The sequence below is a fragment of the Scomber japonicus genome, chromosome 10 (genome assembly GCF_027409825.1).
Source record: "Scomber japonicus isolate fScoJap1 chromosome 10, fScoJap1.pri, whole genome shotgun sequence".
In the NCBI taxonomy this organism is placed as follows: domain Eukaryota; kingdom Metazoa; phylum Chordata; class Actinopteri; order Scombriformes; family Scombridae; genus Scomber; species Scomber japonicus.
The window spans coordinates 24702009-24720296 of NC_070587.1; the positions used below are offsets into that span (position 1 = coordinate 24702009).

The 18288-nt window shown below is 39.6% G+C and overlaps 1 protein-coding gene across 1 annotated transcript in view; it reads right to left on the bottom strand.

Moving 5' to 3' along the window:
• Positions 1–18288, bottom strand: part of cdk14 (cyclin-dependent kinase 14) — a 157027-nt gene that overhangs the window by 45285 nt on the left and 93454 nt on the right. Inside the window, exon 8 of the mRNA XM_053326790.1 lies at positions 11638–11761. Coding sequence (XP_053182765.1) covers positions 11638–11761 — 124 coding nt within the window. The remainder of the gene's footprint in view (positions 1–11637; positions 11762–18288) is intronic.

Genomic DNA, 18288 nt, shown 5'->3' on the forward strand with positions numbered 1-18288 from the left:
GACAGTAAACTCTCTGCATGGCCATCAGTATAAATCAGTCTAAAATCACACTGAAAATGGGTATTAGTGGGAAATATTTACATATTTGGGTGGTGTGATATTATTATAAAATGACATTCATCACATTGTGAGACAACCTATGTTCATTAAATAACTAAAGTAGCCTTAATACCCCAAATGGGCAATAATGAGCCATAATAATAACATCTGACACGACAAAACTAACACACAATTTCTCATAGGTATGAATGACTGTGTTTTTGATCTGGATTCATCTTCACCATTTTCAACAATGGGTGGTGCAACAAAACATTATTTTAGGAAGAATCACAGACTGGAGGACATGAATATTTTATTCAAAACCTACAATTGAAAAACGGGGCTAGTGTTAAGAAATCTGGTCAAGGTAAAAAGATGACAAACCAGGACAAAAAAGGATTTCTAGGTGATGGCAGCTTTAGCCTTCCCTCAGTAAAAAGACAGTGCAAACATAATGGTATGATGGTATAGAGATAAAGTTGAGACAGACTTGGCTTAACAGCAAAGCTTCCTTTGGCAGAGTGATTCTGCTGCGTTCACTCAGATGAAAGTACACGCATCTAATATGGATGAGGGACCAGAGAAGGTAAATACCGCTCTGCCTCGCTGCTCGGTATAAAAGAGCATCCATATTTTCTCAGGAAAGGGTCAAACTGAAGCGAGTCAGGCAGAGAATCAGCTACGGTTGCATAGAAAGTGACAGCAGTTTAAAGTCTTACTGTAGATATAAAAGGCTGCCACAGAAACTTTGAACAGATCCACTTACTTAACATTTGTTCAATTAAGCACACATTCTTAATTGTCAGCCAGACAGCAAGGTTGGCTTATTTTGTTAAGTGTTAAAAAAAGTGTCTCTGTAGAACAATGTGTGTCTCTTTTCTATTCAAGATGTTTTTGTTTGTGTGTATGTTTATATGCATGCACCACCTGCCGTCGTCCCAGCTCATTTCCCTACACAAAGTGGACTGTAATGAGCTCTGCGTTATTGTAGCCTACATGAAACCAGTCAGGTCATTTACCTGTGCACACCAACAAACACACATTACTACTGCTGCTGCTGCAGTTTGTTCTAATGTGCTATGAGGCTTGGACTGACACACACATCAGTAGCCTTAATTCATCTAACGAACTTCAAAAGACCATCTGCACACACACTGGTGGACTGGCCCACTCATCCTAGTGCTATGGCGAAGCACAGGGTGGAACTGCACACCAGGGAGAGGCAAACAGTCTGCTCCGGATGCCTGCGACATTCCTCCAGCTCCATTGTCACATTGCTTCACTCCTCACACATCATTATCCCAGCAGCTGTTACTTCACAGCACAGCAACACCGACTCCCATGGAAAATAAACATACGCACACATACACACACACACACACACACACACACACACACACACACACACACACACACACATTGGTGCACATTAAGCTAGCTATAGCTGTGCTCAGTGGCAGAAAAAACATCAAACTGTAGTTCAATTTAGTGTAATCCGATACAGTAGTCCTGTGATGAAGGAGCTATAGTTTCATATGCCAGTTTGATTCTGCTGCAGCTGCCTGCTCATTACTATAGCTTGGAAGTGTTTCCATAGAAACAAGCCACATGTCCACTTAATGGTTCTTGCCGTAGTCTATGCAATCTCCGATGTTATCGCCAAAATCATGTAACGACTTGAAGATCGGACGCATGCCTCTCCAAATCTGAAACATTGCTGTCTGCATGTAGCTCCATGTTGATGATGGTTGTTGGTCTGTGGTACCCTTGAGTCAATGACTTCCTCCTTCACCTCCTTAAAAAAGTACAGTACACCAGTATCCAGACAGCTGACATCATGTACAGCTTTCCTGCTGTTGTCAACTTTAAGAGTGACCTTCCTGAGCAGCCGCTGTACCTGCTTGATTCATCTCAAGTGCTCTTCACAGTGTTTCTTTACAACTCCTGCAAGGACTAGAGATGGAGCTCTGTCGCAGGAACCCTGCAGAGTAATCAGACAGAACCGTCTGAGAAGTCGTCCTCGGAAACGTTTTGGAAAAGGGCAGGAGCAAAAAAATACCTGGCAGGTGATTGGATCAATCATCTGTCTATCAAAGTGTATTGCGGACTTTGCTTCTCACTGGTTCTCATGTGATCTTGCGAATCCAGCTGTCTCGTAAGTTAACCTGCTCCAGGATTTGTTCATGACTGGACCTAGATCACCTCCTCAAAAAGGGTCCTGGTGCAAAAATTCTGATGGACACCTGAGCCTGACTCCTTTTTGGCAATGTTGCCATATTTACATCTTGAATACAGTGAGATCAAAACTGGTTGAAGTTATGGGCAAGAAAGTGAATGTAAGTATGAAACCTTAACAGTTCCATGGAGTTTTCTTTAACATTTAACATCAAGTTTAGAAGATGAATGAATGAACTTCTACTGCCTAGTTACTAGTATTGAATACATGAATGTCATTTTATACTGTGACTGACTAAGTCCCTCATTCATCAAGGGGCCAAACACATGTGCTCACAACACAAACTGTCCTGGTCTGGTTTGAAACAGGTTCTCAAGAATAAAGTGTGTGTGTGTGGGGACACACGCACACACACAAACCCCCCTGGAGTTGTGTCAGGGCAGTCACTTAGTGTGTGAATGAATCTCAGATAAGGTTTCTGGCCACTGACCGCTGCTCATGCTGCATAATGGAGATGGACATATGGCAGCGCTTCAGTGTTTCAGTGCAAACACAAGCAGCCTTTCAGCAGGTCCATCCCAACTGTGGATGCATTCACTCTCTCAGGAGGCTCTGAAGTATGTGGGCTATGAGCAATGCTCATCTGCTGTCTCATTTGCTTCTATAATTAGAGGCTTGTCATCAGAAAATTGTCTCAAGGCTGAAGTCATTTTGTGTGTGACGATGACATGCGCTTGTTGCCAGCATGTGTGTGTGGCTCCAGGAAGGTGAAAGATGAAAGGCATGCTGACATATTAATAGGCCAACTTAACAGATCTAAAGTGTTAAACTTGTAGGAATTATCATTACATAACACAGTAAAATCATGAATTGTTCATTTAATATGCAGCACAGATGGCTCATTTGTAAGTAAATGTTAGAATGATAGTAGATTTTGTTTTCTTTGTTTGAGCTGTTATTTATCTGCTGGCCTTCAATAACTTTGTTCCTGACATTTATTCAGCTGTCCATCTGCTGTGGAACCAGAGACAATGTTGCTAGATTTTAATTTTAATTTTAATAAAACTGCTGATTTATTAAATCTGAGTTCTATTTAGTGAAACATGATGCCGAATTTAGCAGAAGATGTCTGTAATATATCTATATATAAATATGAATAGGGCTGTTGATTGGCTAATTAATGAACTAATTAATCTCACAATTTGCTCTGATTAATCATAATTAATCACCTTTTTCTGAAGACTTAAGCTCGTAATAATGAATATTAAAGACTTAATGTAAAGTCAAATATAATGGTTTAAAAGCGTCTTTTTAACTGTGAACACAGATTCTCTCCTGTGAACTGCACATTTCCAATAAAACCATCAAGGCCATTGACTGTCAGCTTGAAAGGTAGATTTCTTCGACACACTGACAGAAATAATAACAAAACCCAGCCGGCCTTCATGTTGAAGTGAGAGTTGAATTTCAAATCATCAAGGCCATTAAAAGTAAATATCAGCTTAGAAGAATTCATGACACTGGAATATATTTTTTCTGCAACACATACTGCAGTATGAAAATATTCAGGGACTTTCACCAGATACATGCATTGTGTTATTCATGTACAGAAAGACAATAAACAATTATAATGTTCATCATTTGGGTGTTTTAAAACTCTAACCTTTTCTAACAAACCTCCCTTCCTATCACATTTGGTTCAGCCCTCTGCCACCCCTCCAGAACTCATCCTTGTCCATCTTTAGCTGGTTTGGCTCACACATGACATCATCAGCCACCACAGGAAGTAAATAAAATGCATTTATGTGTTAAATATTTCAAATGAATCACAAAAAGTAACGTTAATTTTGACAGCACTAATAACAACTCTGTTTGGTCAGGTAATAAACATGATCATTGTCTGAATACAAAGCTGTCAGATGTTACTGTGTAGTTTTACTGAAACAGCTGTTAATGAAGAAATGAAGGTGGTGTGAAAATGATTCAGATAAACTAAGACACGAGTGTGCACAGTGTAACTCAGTGACTAAACAATGTAACTCAGTTATATTTGAAGTGTGAGTTACATAAATGACTTGTGTGGGAATTCTGCATCTTTTTTTCTGAGCTGTCAGAAACTGATACTGAAACCACACACAGGAGATTCATTAAGTTATTAATACTACTTCACCTCAGACCTCCATACATCCTCCTCTGGTCAGACTACAACCAGCCACACTTCTTTACATGTCTATATTTACTTTGTGTATTCATTAACACCAACAACATGTGCATAAGCATCATACTGGCTGTGTTATGTATGATTTGAATCAATGTATTCAATTACAAGCCCAATAAATGTCTTGAATTGATCTATTGTCTGTCTTGATTCATTGTGTGAGTAATCTTCATTGACCTTTACACAGACTGTATAATGTTTATTAAAAATGACAAAATGAAAAAATGTATGTATGAAAATAAGGGTTAGGTAGTTAATAGTGATGATGACACTGCTAAAAATGTTTGTCCATCTCAGTGAGTAACCCATCATCAGCTGACTTGTCAAACTCAGTCACATCTCAATCCCTGATTAAAGATATGCAAATAAAATAACATTATTTCCTTTGTATAATCTTTCAGCTCGCTACCTTTTCTACACAAATATTTACAGTACATGAAGCCGACAGCAGCAGCAGCAGCAGCAGCAGCAGCAGCAGCAGCAGCAGCAGCAGCAGCAGCAGCAGCAGCAGCAGCAGCAGCAGCAGCAGCAACAGCAGGTGGGCCATTTACAAAACAAAAGCTGTGGCCAGTAACACATGGCCACACATGGTACATGAGGGATGTGTGAAAATTTTATTCAACTATTCAACCAAAACTCAAACCCACTCATGGCAAGAGGGAGAGATGCTATTAAATAGGACATATATTGCACTAATTTCAAAGATGTCACACTTGTATCATGTTTATTACCAAACTTTTATTTTGTTTTAGTCCATAATGCTGACAAGAATGAATGACATCTTATTCATATTGTAGGCTATCTGTAATATTTGGTTAGAATAGTAAAATTAAAATTCAATCAAACTGAAAATGAAGAGTTTCTATATATGGTCATGTTGTTAACCGAACACCTAAGCCAATCAGCTCTTTGAACAGGGCTAACCAGGCATTTCCCATCATGCCTGATGTCTTCTGTAAGATAGGAATATCATCATCTGACTTTGTCTTCCTTATCACTCATTCCAGACAAAGCCAGACAGAACAGAGAGCCTACACATGTCTACACTGAAATGGCATCTTCATTCTGAAAGACACTGGTTGCAAAGTTCAGACTGTGTCTTCTGAAAACAGCAGAACATTCACCAGTCTGCTGAATAATGCATCCACACTGTAATTTCAATTCTGGAGATACACCAGCACATATTTTAGGCCATTTTGGCTCCACAGTGAATATCATGCATTTAATAATGAGCTAAACTGAAATAATAAGGGATGCATTACTCGGCAGAAATAATCAGTTCTACTGAATAATGCATGCAGCCCTTAACACTCTGTAATGACACTTGATAGGAATCAAATGATTTTATCAACATATGCTGTATTTGATCGACTTTGACGGAGTTAATGTGGCACAATCATATGCTGAAAAATGCAAAGAAAGGACACTGAGGAGTTTACCATCAAAAATACTGAGAGATGAATCACTGAAATATTGTACATGTCAGACCAATTGTATCAAGGATATTCTACCATGGCTAATTGTAATGCAACATTAATGACTAAATGTTCAGTAACTATAGACGTCACATCATTTATCATTGATGAACCTCACAAAGAACATTATTATTATTGATCATTAAAACTGTGTCTGATAGATGAGTCTAAACTGTGTTGACAGATGGTTGGTTTAAACATTAACACAAATGTCCATTATGAAATGAAGACTGTGTCTACGTATACTGTAGAGGTCTGGTGCTGTGACTCAGTCCTGTTGGTGCATTGCTGTTTTTCTTGGCATATTACCACCACAGACTGTCCATCAATGGATCAACATGAAATAGTCAGCAGGAGTGTTTATACAGTTGATCCACATGAGCGGGAACAGGGACCGACTCTACTAGTTGGTGAATAACTTGGACCAATGTTTTATATGGTCAATGTGGTCCAGGTTGGGTTTCGTTGTATTGTTGTGAGTCCTGGTTCTATTTAACATGATGTGTAAGACCCAATAAGACAGTGCTGATCATGGTAATCAATCGGTGGCCACAGGTGTTACCAAATGACCAGGAGGTGAAGGGTAAGAAAGCAGAGGTCAGACTCTAAATGAGCAATGCTAATGTTAGCATTCATGGCAGCAAATGGGAAATCGTTATTATAGTTCAAAAGGACAAACAGTCAAAGTTATGTTTAGTATGCTAGATGCAACAAAACCACAAAGCCGATTCTAAATGACTCTGGTTTGTCATCCGTCACCATGACAGCAGGTGGACTTTTAAGCTGAAATCCTGAGTGGATTAGCCATGCTGTTTCAGTTAGCAACAGGAAACTTTGTTGGAGAGGAGGATGGGTTATAAATATCACAGCCAGGCACAGGACAGAGGCTACTAATGTTATATTAGGTAATACACAACATCTTGTAAATTAACGTTAGCTTGTTAATAGCAATCAGCCGTGAAACTGGTGGTGATCAGGTCAGTGTGTCCAACCTGGGTTTGGCTCCAGGACCAGATTTTAAATAATAGACAAGTCTAAGTCAGTTCTGGGTAATATTTTTGGTCAAATTTTTGGACATATGAAGAGCTCTACTTTTACATTTCTCAACTGGTTATTCTGTAATAGATTAGATGTTTAAATGTCCCAGACTGAGATGCTGCATTTCTTCATCAATGCAAAAACAAATCCAGACTTCAAGCAGGTTTCAAGAGTCTGCTAACTGATTTTCACACTGCCTTAAAATGTTGCCAAAAAACCAGCAGCATAGTTTGTTCAATGTGTAGTAGTGATGTACATTATAATTAACAGTAGTTGCACCAAACTCAGTGGTTTGGTCCATTTAAATGCTTTACTTTATAATACATCACTTTTTATTTTAGATGTTCTACTTTAGTAATCTGTCTTTGTAATATTAGTTCATTTTAATGAGACATGCAGTGAGTGATAATGTTAGTCAGAGACATCCTATGGAAGGCTTAAGTAAGATTAGGTTGCTACTGTGTGTACGTGCATTCAGACAAAGATGCAGAGATAACACCCAACTCAACCACACAAACAATACACATCACCCCCCACACCCCCACCCCCCCACACCCCTCACACTGCTTAGCTGGCCACAATTAATTGTGTCCTTGATATGAAACATGTGGGCTCCTCAAAGCCTCATTTAAAGAGGTGGTTGTTTTTTGTTTTTTTTAATTCACAGCTCATTAAAAAGTGCATAAACCCACAGAGGAGCAGAGGGGAGCATCTGGATCAACTACACCAGCAGCACCAGCAGCAGCAGCATGGACACTGTGGCTGATCAGATAATAGTCCTCTGTTATCCTGCCAGCTACCTTCAGATGTAGATAAAATACATAAGATAATACAGCAATAAGATAACATGTAGAGAAGAGAGGAAGTGAAACAAACGATAAAAACGGAGGTGATGAAAACCCATGTGATGTGAAAAATAGGAGGTAAAAATAGATGTGAAATGAATAATAGAGTGATAAATGATAATGCGCTTTGATTCATTTAAAGGCGATTTGATTAAAGCAGTGGTGATATGATGAAAACAGAGGCGTGTTTCATCATTCTCTCCGTCTTACATTCATCACTTACGACGCAAAAATTGCCATTTATCATTTAAAGGAAGAGGCCTCGAGGGTGGGAGGAACAAAATGAAGAGATGGAAATGCTTAAGAATTAATAATAGAAGTGATGAAATGTATGTGGATTGAAAAAAACAGAGAGATGGATTGTGAATTGATTTGATAAACCTGATTGGCATTTGATTTGAAATGGTGTTGCTCTGATAATTAAATGGGCCATGTTACTGTCTACTGTCTACTATTCATCACTCACAACACCCAACTGTGTTTATCTTTCACAGCAAGCACGTTTTGTTATTCCCGCCCCAAAATGTCAATCAAAAACTAAGCCCACTGACTCATTGATTGAATGTGTGACTGTAGATTTAAATATATGTTGTGTTAAAGTGGAAAGCCAATAGCATCGATGCAAATCAAAGGATTGATCAGACATCAATCATCATCTTTAAGACGCGCCTTTATTTTGAAATTCCCCTGGCATACACACCTCCAAATGCAAGTGACACCATGGCAACCTGCCAGAAGAAAAGTCCATGAAGATCCTGAGCAGCTTTTTTCTTAAAACTAAAGCACAACTAAGAGAGCGATGAGTATCACTGCTGTGATTTCACATTTCAGCAGCTAGCAACATGTGTGTAGCTGGATTATAGAGGTGAGTCTATCACCAGACGCTTCACACAGACTATAAAGTGCCTGAAGTGTGCTGCTGATGCTCGTCTTTAGAGCAAAGTGATGCTTTTCCTCTGCAGCACGGTAAACACTGATGTTTTGAAAGAGAAGCAAAAGTCCAGACTAGTTACTTAATGTTCTTTCAGTCGTCTTTAATAGGTTGTCTATGTTAAATTTTTTTAAAAGAATAGCTTGTTTTTCATTTAAATCTCTGGTTAAGGTCAGAAATAAAAATGTCAAATTATATTTTACTTGCTTTTTGTGTTTTGACATGAATGGAAGTGATTATGTTAAACCAGCATATCCTCATGTCTCATATCAATCATGGCTCTTTGTGATATTGGCAAACATCAAATAATTGTCATTTGTAACGATATAATATCTTGTGAATAAACTTGTGATTTACACTAATAAATATGTGTATAAGCAACTGTAAGTAAAGAAAATACTGTCATGGAGCAAAGTCATCAAAATAATTTAGACTCATCCTCTGGGGATCACGAACATCCAAAATTAAAGCTCCTGGTAATCTGACCCATAGATACTCTGGACCAAAAAGTCAGTTGGACACATATTGATCATCTCTCTGCTACTAAAGCAAAAGCACCATAAACAACATTTTTCATCATAATAGCTGTAGCATAATCTACTACCCTCATTTATTAACTCACCCTTAACCTTTTTCCAGCTCCCCTTTTCCCTCCTTTCATCATAATGACCTCATAACTTTTCCTGTTTGTACCCTCGATTCGATCGCCTCACAGCCTCGCCCCCTGACTGAGGGTTCTCTCAGCCCCTCCTTTGTTGACACTGTGCCTCCGTCTCTCTGCTTTACCCAGACCAACCATCGCCACTGGCCTCAGCTGTTGGCCGTTAGTATTCTTGCTGCCTAGGCTGAGGACCATAGGGAGCGCTGGCGGCCACATAACACACACACACACACACACACACACACACACACACACACACACACATACACACACACACACACACACACACACACATAGCTTTCACCTTCCTCATCTGGCATCCCTCAGGCAAAGGCTGATTGTGTGTTTCGTGCATGTTTGTTGATGAGCTTCAGCGACAGACTAATGGGCCAGGGAGTTTCTTTTTGCTCATTTGGTATTTTGTCTATTATTTTCCTCTTCTCATTTCCCTCACAGTAATGTTTTTTTTTTCTTCCCCCCCAACCACTAATACAAGGCTTGCATTATTGATGAAGCTGCCACCCTCCTCCTCCTCCTCCTCCTCCTCCTCCTCCTCCCCCATCTGTCTGGGCTGAGGGATGGGGAGCTGGAAGGGTGGAGGAGATGGATGGTTAAGGGGAGCAGGAAGGGGGTGAATGGATGCGGGGTAGAGGAGGAAAGACAGGGGATGGATGGACCGGACAGACGGATGGATGAGTGAATGGGATGGATGGATGGATGGATGGATGGATGGATGGAGAGGGTGTGCAGAAGGCTAGCCCCCCCTCCCCCCCCAAGGATGCCAGACAGGCCATGTACGCAGTGTTTACTGAGCGCTGATCCAAGCCATATGGTGCCACTTCAAGAGGGGTTCCCAATACACACACACACCCACACACACACACATACATACACACACTTATTCAGCCTTGACCAAAATAGATGGGTGCATGAATGTGTTTGCTAACTTTCATGCTGATCTGCTCTGTGATTCAGAGTTTTCTTGTGTATAAGTAGAAATGTTGGTCTGTTAGATGAAAGGGCGGGAAAAGCAAAGGTCAGGAGGTCAACTAGTCGTCAAGATTTCACCATTTTGGCCAAAGTGAGTGACAGATGGATGGACAGACAGACCATCCAAAGCCACACTGCAGCCGCTGCCAAGAAAGACACACAAAAAAAAAGAAAAAAGAGCCCCGATGCAGCAAGTGTTCCTCCAAGAAGCCTATTAAACCCCCCCGATCACACTACACAATATTTTGGTCTTTTTTGCATCATAAAGTCAAACCTTCTCGCTGTCATTACTCAACATTATGTGCCAATTATAGCTCGCCGTCTTCCATGACTTGCGGGTTTGATCAGAGACGAGGTGCCACAGGTCGACTTCACTAAGAACTGTCAAACTAGGGAAGAATGATGAATAATAAAGTTGTAGAAACAAGTGAGTCACTGTTTACACTGTTTGATGTTAAGAATCAGCACAGTGACCTCTGCACCAGTTGGCTTCAGTGTCCAAGCTGCAGTTTGGCATTGAGTACTAGTGTGTGTGTGTGTGTGTGTGTGTGTGTGTGTGTGTGTGTGTGTGTGTGTGTGTGTTGGATAAGTCTAAGTAACTTTATGTCATACATTTTCAGTTTTAACAATTTTTTCTTTATTCTTTCTTTTTATATATTTTTAATACTTTTATCCTTTTATTACCTTTTTATTTTAATTTTTTTGACATTTTTTATCCTACCTCTAGTGTTTCCTCATTGCAGATTATTGAGAGTTATGATAGTGTTTCCTATGTTTTGTTTATCATGTATAAAAAGTGCTTTACAAAGAAAGTTTGATTGATTGATTTCTTGTCCGTTTGTGTGGTTAAGGTGGTAATACACATTTTATCTTATTATAATGTTTTGATTACAGCATTATGCCAAAAATGATAATCCCTTTATACAAAAAAAAAAAAAAAAAAAAAATTGATCAAATTCTTTGTCAGGGAATCATTTTTTATCATTAAATAGGTGAAATTGCTATATTTTCTGAAACATAATGGGTAATACAAATAATAATGCATACAATTCTATATATTCATCATAAAGCAGACCTGCTCATTGATCTGCAACATTTCCCACAATGCCCAAATATTAACCCTTTACAATTTAAGTCATTTTAATCCTAATAAATCTACAAATACATTTACTTCATGTTAATGCAGATTTGTGTGAAATCAGATTGAAACTCTTCCTGTGATAGAAGAAGAAAAACAGAGATCACCAGTGTCCATCCTACTCACCAAAATCAGCCAGTTTCAGCTCTCCAGTGTCACTGATGAGCAGGTTTTGGGGCTTCAGGTCACGGTGAAGGATGTACCTCTGGTGGATGTAGGACAGACCTCTCAGTAACTGGAACAGGAACAGCTAGACAAAAAAACAAGTGAAAGAAAAGAAACATTATTTATAGGAGTGTCTGACATATTTTCATGACAAAAACCAAGGCACAGATTCTACATCATTTTCATTCATATCAACAATCCTTTCTTCCTTCTGGGTGCAGAGAGGTGTGGAAAAAGCAATCCATCTTAATGTTAGGGCTGCAACTTCATTCCAGCCTAATGAGAACAGCCATGAACCTCACCGTGTTATTTACCAAGAGCTCAATGAAATGCTGTTTCTCTTACAAAAGGCACACGCGCCAAAAATCAATAAGGATCTATCAATCAACAGGGCAGCCATCACTTCCTCCGCTCGGACTATCGAGCAGTGATGGAACAGATGAGACATTACGACGCCCGTCTGATTTCACAGCTGGATTATTGACAGGTCAGAGTGAGAAGAAGTAGTAAATTAAAGTGTGTGTCCCTTTTATTTTGAAATGACCTCTTCAGGATGTACATGGTGGCTCGTGGGTGCGTTTCATCAATATTTGCTTTGTGAGGCTGATTTAGAAAGTGAGGGGGGGACAGAAAAACAGAGAGGTGACAGGAGAAATGTATGGAGGTGTGACAGACGCCCCACCCTCCCCCTCCCGCCTATATTCTGTGTGTGTAGAGCAGCGAGTCGGCTGTACGGAGCCTGACAGGATTGACGACAGCAGGGGGCGGGAAGGCCGTGTGGAAAGAAGAGCGAAAATCAGTGAACTTTGACCCGGAGGAGCTGGAAAAACTCAGTGAAGCACAATTTCAACAGACTTTTTTTTTCTATGTCTTGTCAAATAACACTTTTTTTTCTTACTTCTAATCCATGCTATCAGGCAGAGTAAAGTTACTGGCCTGATGGGTTGAATATCTTATCAATAATGATTATTTATTGCTCGATTTTGACTTTAGCTTTAGCAATCTAAATATATGAAATATATTGCAGACTGGACCATGAGATTATACATCTGGACACAAATACATCAGCACTATCCATCCTTAAATAGACCAATACATAAGCAATCCCACATTTAACATTTTTTGTATGATTTTATGTTTTTAAAATGTGTCAAATATGTTTTCTGTTTTCATGTGCCTGTTTTTAAATGTGAATCTGATGGCATTACACTCCCATGTATGCTGATTGTGTATTATGGAAGTGACACAATTTGAACCCATTGTGACTTTAAAGCTGCACTAATCAATATTTCATTTCATATAAGTAATGGATCAATAATTCATTAAAAAAATGTCATGCAGTGTTTAACAATCAGAAATTGTTAAAACCTTAAAACCTCTTCATTTTTACAAGCTCCTTTATCCACAATATTAATTCATGCTCCCTGCTACTGTTTCTTTATAACTTTGCAGCTGTGTTATCTAAGGCATCAACACACACACACACACACACACACACACACACACACACACACACACACACACACACACACACACACACACACACACACACACACACACACACACACACCTCTGTCCGTTCTCTCAAGCTGTTGACATTTACTGTAACCTGTGATGGTCACACACTGTGTTCCTCTGATGCCCACTTACTGATCAACCCCCTGTTACACTCAGCACCATGGGGGACAGAGCTTTCAGTGTGTGTGTGTGTGTGTGTGTGTGTGTATTCATCAGTGCACATCATTAAAAATCACAAATTCAAACTCACCTGTTCAGACTGGCTTTGCTTGTGTGTGTGTGTGTGTTAATCTATCATATTATTAGGGCCTGAGCACTGACCAGCGCGAAGCCCTATTGTATCTGTAAACTGACATGCATGGGGGGGCGAGGGCCCGTTCATCACTGCTTACAGCTTTAATTTTTGCTTGTTATTTGCTTTGGTTCTTTTTTACTCTGTTAAGTGTCCTTGAGTGTCTTGAAAGGTGCTTTTAAACATGTATTATTATTGTTGTTGTTACTATTTCATTACTATATCATTAATTATGAATTATTATTATGACTATTGTTATTGTTATTAATATTAATATGGTCTTAGGTTCACGGAAGGCCACAAAACACATAAATATTAAACTATTTTAACCCCTGGATGGCTATTAAGTTCAGTTTGTCATAATAAATAATAATAATAATTTAATAAATAAATGTGTCTCACTTCAGTGCACTTTAATATCGGCTTCATGATTTGTTGACACTTTATGAAGAACAATAATTGGATATTTAGCAACTCAGAATCCTGGGCTTCTATCTGAGTCCTGTGTAACAACTGGATATCAGAAAGCTGTACTGTACTTACTCTATAACATTACAGCAGCAACAGCAGAGCCTGCAGGATTGCACCGCCATGCTCTGTAATGACTGTAAATTCATTCAGAAAATGTATTCATGAAAATGCATGAATCCACTTTTGATGACGCATCATTTGAATTAATTCAGCATGATTTCAAATTTACATTTTTATAGCCAATTATTTTTTTTACTACAGAAATTAAACACAGCTCCTCCACCTGCCTATAGAGAGCATCATTAAACACGTGTAGTTATTGAATAAGCTGGATCTGCCTCTGTCGCTCTGAGAGAAGAATCCTAAAAATTACCCAAACTCAAAGCCACATTAAAGTTGTTTTGTTTTGCCTCTGAGATATGCCACTGCTTCTTCACTCCCCCCCCCCCTCCCCTCCACCCCCCCTGCCCCCGCACACAGGCGCCGTCAATCAACATATAATGAGGCGTGCACGATCCAAGCTCTCAATTCTATTGCAATTCCAGCGTTCCCCCTCTCTCATTTCTTCCCCTCTCTCTCAGTGATACTATAGTCTCGGCCAATTAAGCTGATTGAAGCACCGTGGAGTCCAATCAGGCGCGGGCCCCTGTCTGGCATCTGGAGTCACCAGGTCAACAGTTTATTATTCCTGCACTCAGTGGGTGAGAGATGAACTGCGGGGCAGAAAATTAGCATGGGAAATGGGGGGTTTACTCATGTATATCAAACATACTTCTGAAAAATCCCTCGCCTTCCTATGAGTGCAGCTGCATGGCAATAAAAAAAAAAAACACTCTCTTTCTTCTCTTTAGTCAGCTCCTCAATTCAAACATCAAACTCCTGTTTGAAAGAAGCTTTTTCTCTTTGGTTTTGGAAGGAAACAGCTCTGTTCCATTTGCATTCCGATATTTGAAGAAAAGTGAATTTGCAGAGAGCCGGCTGACAAGGCTTCTCACGCAAACAATCATTGACAGTTTGGAAAATAATAATAATAATAGTGAATGTTTGTTCTGAAGACAGCACCATTTTCAAGTTGAATCATGTCTGTGCTGTCAATAACTGTCCAGATTGAAACTCCGGCACACTTCACATTCTGTCTTCTTTACAAGTCAGACTCAGCATGGTGAATACGTGGTGAATATTTGGCTTGTTGACACATCAGACATCTGTTTGCTGAGAAAGCTTACCCAACTGTAATAAGTGACTATGAGATGTCCATCTGGGTAAATGTATTGAAAGGGGCTCTGCATATGAAGGTGTAACTACAACAATTAACCTTGTGAGTGAATGGGGGAATAAAAGACACAGCCAGATGGAGAGAAATAGAAGGATATAGCAGACAATAGAACATTTTTCGGGAGGAATGGTCTGTCTCTTTAATATTCCAGTTTCAAGTAGTCTGCTTGTGTCTGCAGCTGAGGTTAATGAGGGCTGGGGTTACAAGGCAGGGTTATGTTATAGTCATTGGTTATATATAACTCCTGCCTTTTCTCTTTTTGGTGTCAGATGGCGTTAAATACTACAGTACCAATGGACCCCATTGATGGTTACTATGGGGAAGGCACTGGGAGACTCTATACCATATACACATTCAATATATACAAGCTGAGGTAACCCTGACGATGATCTGGTAACATTTTATTATGCAGATCCCTTCATTTACAGTTAGCCAGTTAGCTGCTGAGCTAGCCGCCGAGCTAGCAGCTGAGCTAGCAGCAGAAAGCTCTCAGACTTAGCGTCCATGTTTCTGGTGGAGGTGGTGACTTTGATTGGCAGGTGACACTTGGTAGGGGGCGGGGATTCAGCGAACTCGGCGGAGAAAGAGACTGATTTTTACACAATTTCGAAGCCTAATTTCATATATTTGGTGATTTTTTTAATCATTCAAATTTGGCAGGGTGGTTAACAACACACTTTTCTGTGGTATGTCAAACTCAGAACACATATTTATTATTACTTTACATGGACTTTAATAATGGAAGATAAACTTATTGAGACTGTTTCTGCACATCACATACTGTACAACAACACGAACATGTCACCACCCACTGTGTGAAATGTCCTACAAATGAAACATTTAATACCTGCTGATTACTTGACAACGCTCCTCCAGAGCCACAGAACACATTATAAATACACAGTTATATATATAACTGTCTGCACAGGCTGAGCAGTGCTTCCTGTGATGAGTGAACTGATCTGTAAAATCAGCGAAGTTTCCCCATCAGTGTGAACTTCACCATGTCATTAGCTGCACAGTAACAGAATGGTAAGCTCACTGATCAGATGCTTCCTGCTGCAATGCGCTCAGGGACTTGGCTCACCTCCCAAACTTGTTAAGGATACAGTCTTGTACTTTTGACTTCTTGTACTTTTTAATTTTTTCAATGCAGCCACTCAATGTTTGTACCCTAGCAGGAATTATTTAATGGTTGTCTAATTGTTGGAAATACTCCAGTGGCCTTGACAAGGAAAAAAAAAAAAAAAAAAAAAGGAACCTGTCCAATAAGAGACTTTAGCCATTCTGCTTCTTTAAAACCAGCACATTGTGAATGAGAATATGTTGAAGAGAAAAAAAGCCCTGCAGGATCTCTAGTGTGTGTGTATGTGTGTGTGAGAGAGAGATGTTTAATCATGATGCATTATTAGTTCATAACTGCAGAAGAAATAAACCGTGTGATCGTAGTTAAATCAGCCATTAACATAATCTATCACCTGAGGAGTGACCCTGCTTGTACGAACAGCGATCCATCATCAGCACACGAATAAACACGCTGCCATTTCTCTAATGATGAAATACTTATTGCCATCAACGCAACAGCGAAGCTCTCTATCAAGATAAGCTTTATGAGAAAAAAAAAAAGAAGTGCGAATTGAAAAGCCTGCGTGTTATCTATCAGCTAAATGTAGTGCAGTCTGGCTCCACTGTCTGATATTCATTGTGCAGCAAGGCATGAGGCAATGTATCAAAATGACAGCAGCACACTGGGGTTCATATAGTTTCACTAGGACAAAAAACTAAGTAAAGCAGCAGAGAACACAAGAGGAGAAAGAAAGATACTGTGTTGTAATGTGATATTAATATGGAACACACTAACCTAACAAGCTTTTTAGGGTACTCGGGCTTGAAGATTGATTGATTTGGGACAAACTGGAAACGCTCCATTACAAAGAGTGTTAAGAGAGAAAGCATGTACACTCTAAACTACAAATATAGTTCATTGGGTCGACTCATGTGGAGTAGATTATCATTTAAATGTAGAATATGTCCAGCAGTAGTGTTTGTCATCTAGGCTCTGACCTCATCGCTCCCCCACAAGGAATCATTGATCTGACACAGCAGGGAGTGATGATACTAACTGCCGCAGCAGGGGAAGATAGACTCAGAGCTCACAGGTGGATGCTGGGGTTATTGAAATGTTATATGAAGTGTCGTGGCAGTAGCAGCCTTGGCAGCAGGGCAGTGGAGCACTGACACTTAAGTACTGCTGTAATTATAAGAGTGCAGTGGATATACAGTGAGGGGAGTATGGCGTGTGAGTGGAGTGGTAAATTGAATTGGACTGCCTGAACTAGCTTGCAGGCATCGTTTCATTTATTATAGCCTCGCCAGTAATGGGACTAAAATGCAATGTTCTCTAAAAAACAAACTTATCTTGAGGCAGATTAACTTCTTACCAGCCAGCTATATTTTTGTGCACAAGCCTGAAAATGTTTCCAAAATAAAAAAGGCTTACTGTGTGAAATGAAAGTATTTTACAACCAAAACGCAATAATGTGTATAAGTTATCCTGAACCAAAGTTACAGAGGCTCCTAAAGGTGGGACAGTGTCATTTAACAGCATGATATCTTGACATATAGGGTCCAACTTCAGTGACAGGAAACTTTTTACCTGATGACAGTGTCAGAAATCTGACAGTCACTAAGCACAAAACACAAGTACAGCTAAAGTTGATGTCAGTTTAGCATGTACTTGGTTATATTTGGTATTGGACGAACTGAAATTTGGAATCGAATGATGGTGCTAGATTAAATTTCAGGAGATCAACAAAATTACAATTAGTTCCTTGGGAAATTTGAATTTCTAAACCAGATTTTATGGTAATCCACCCAACAGCTTTTGAAATATTTCTCTCCAAACTAAACATGTAAGTCTAATGTTGGTGGAAGTGGAGAAGTCAGGGGATCACCAAAGTCAGTAAGAGTCATTGTGCGGAAACCATGAAAGTCTATAGTGGATTTTGTCTCAATCCATCATGTTTAGATATTTCAGTCTGAACTGACATCGCCA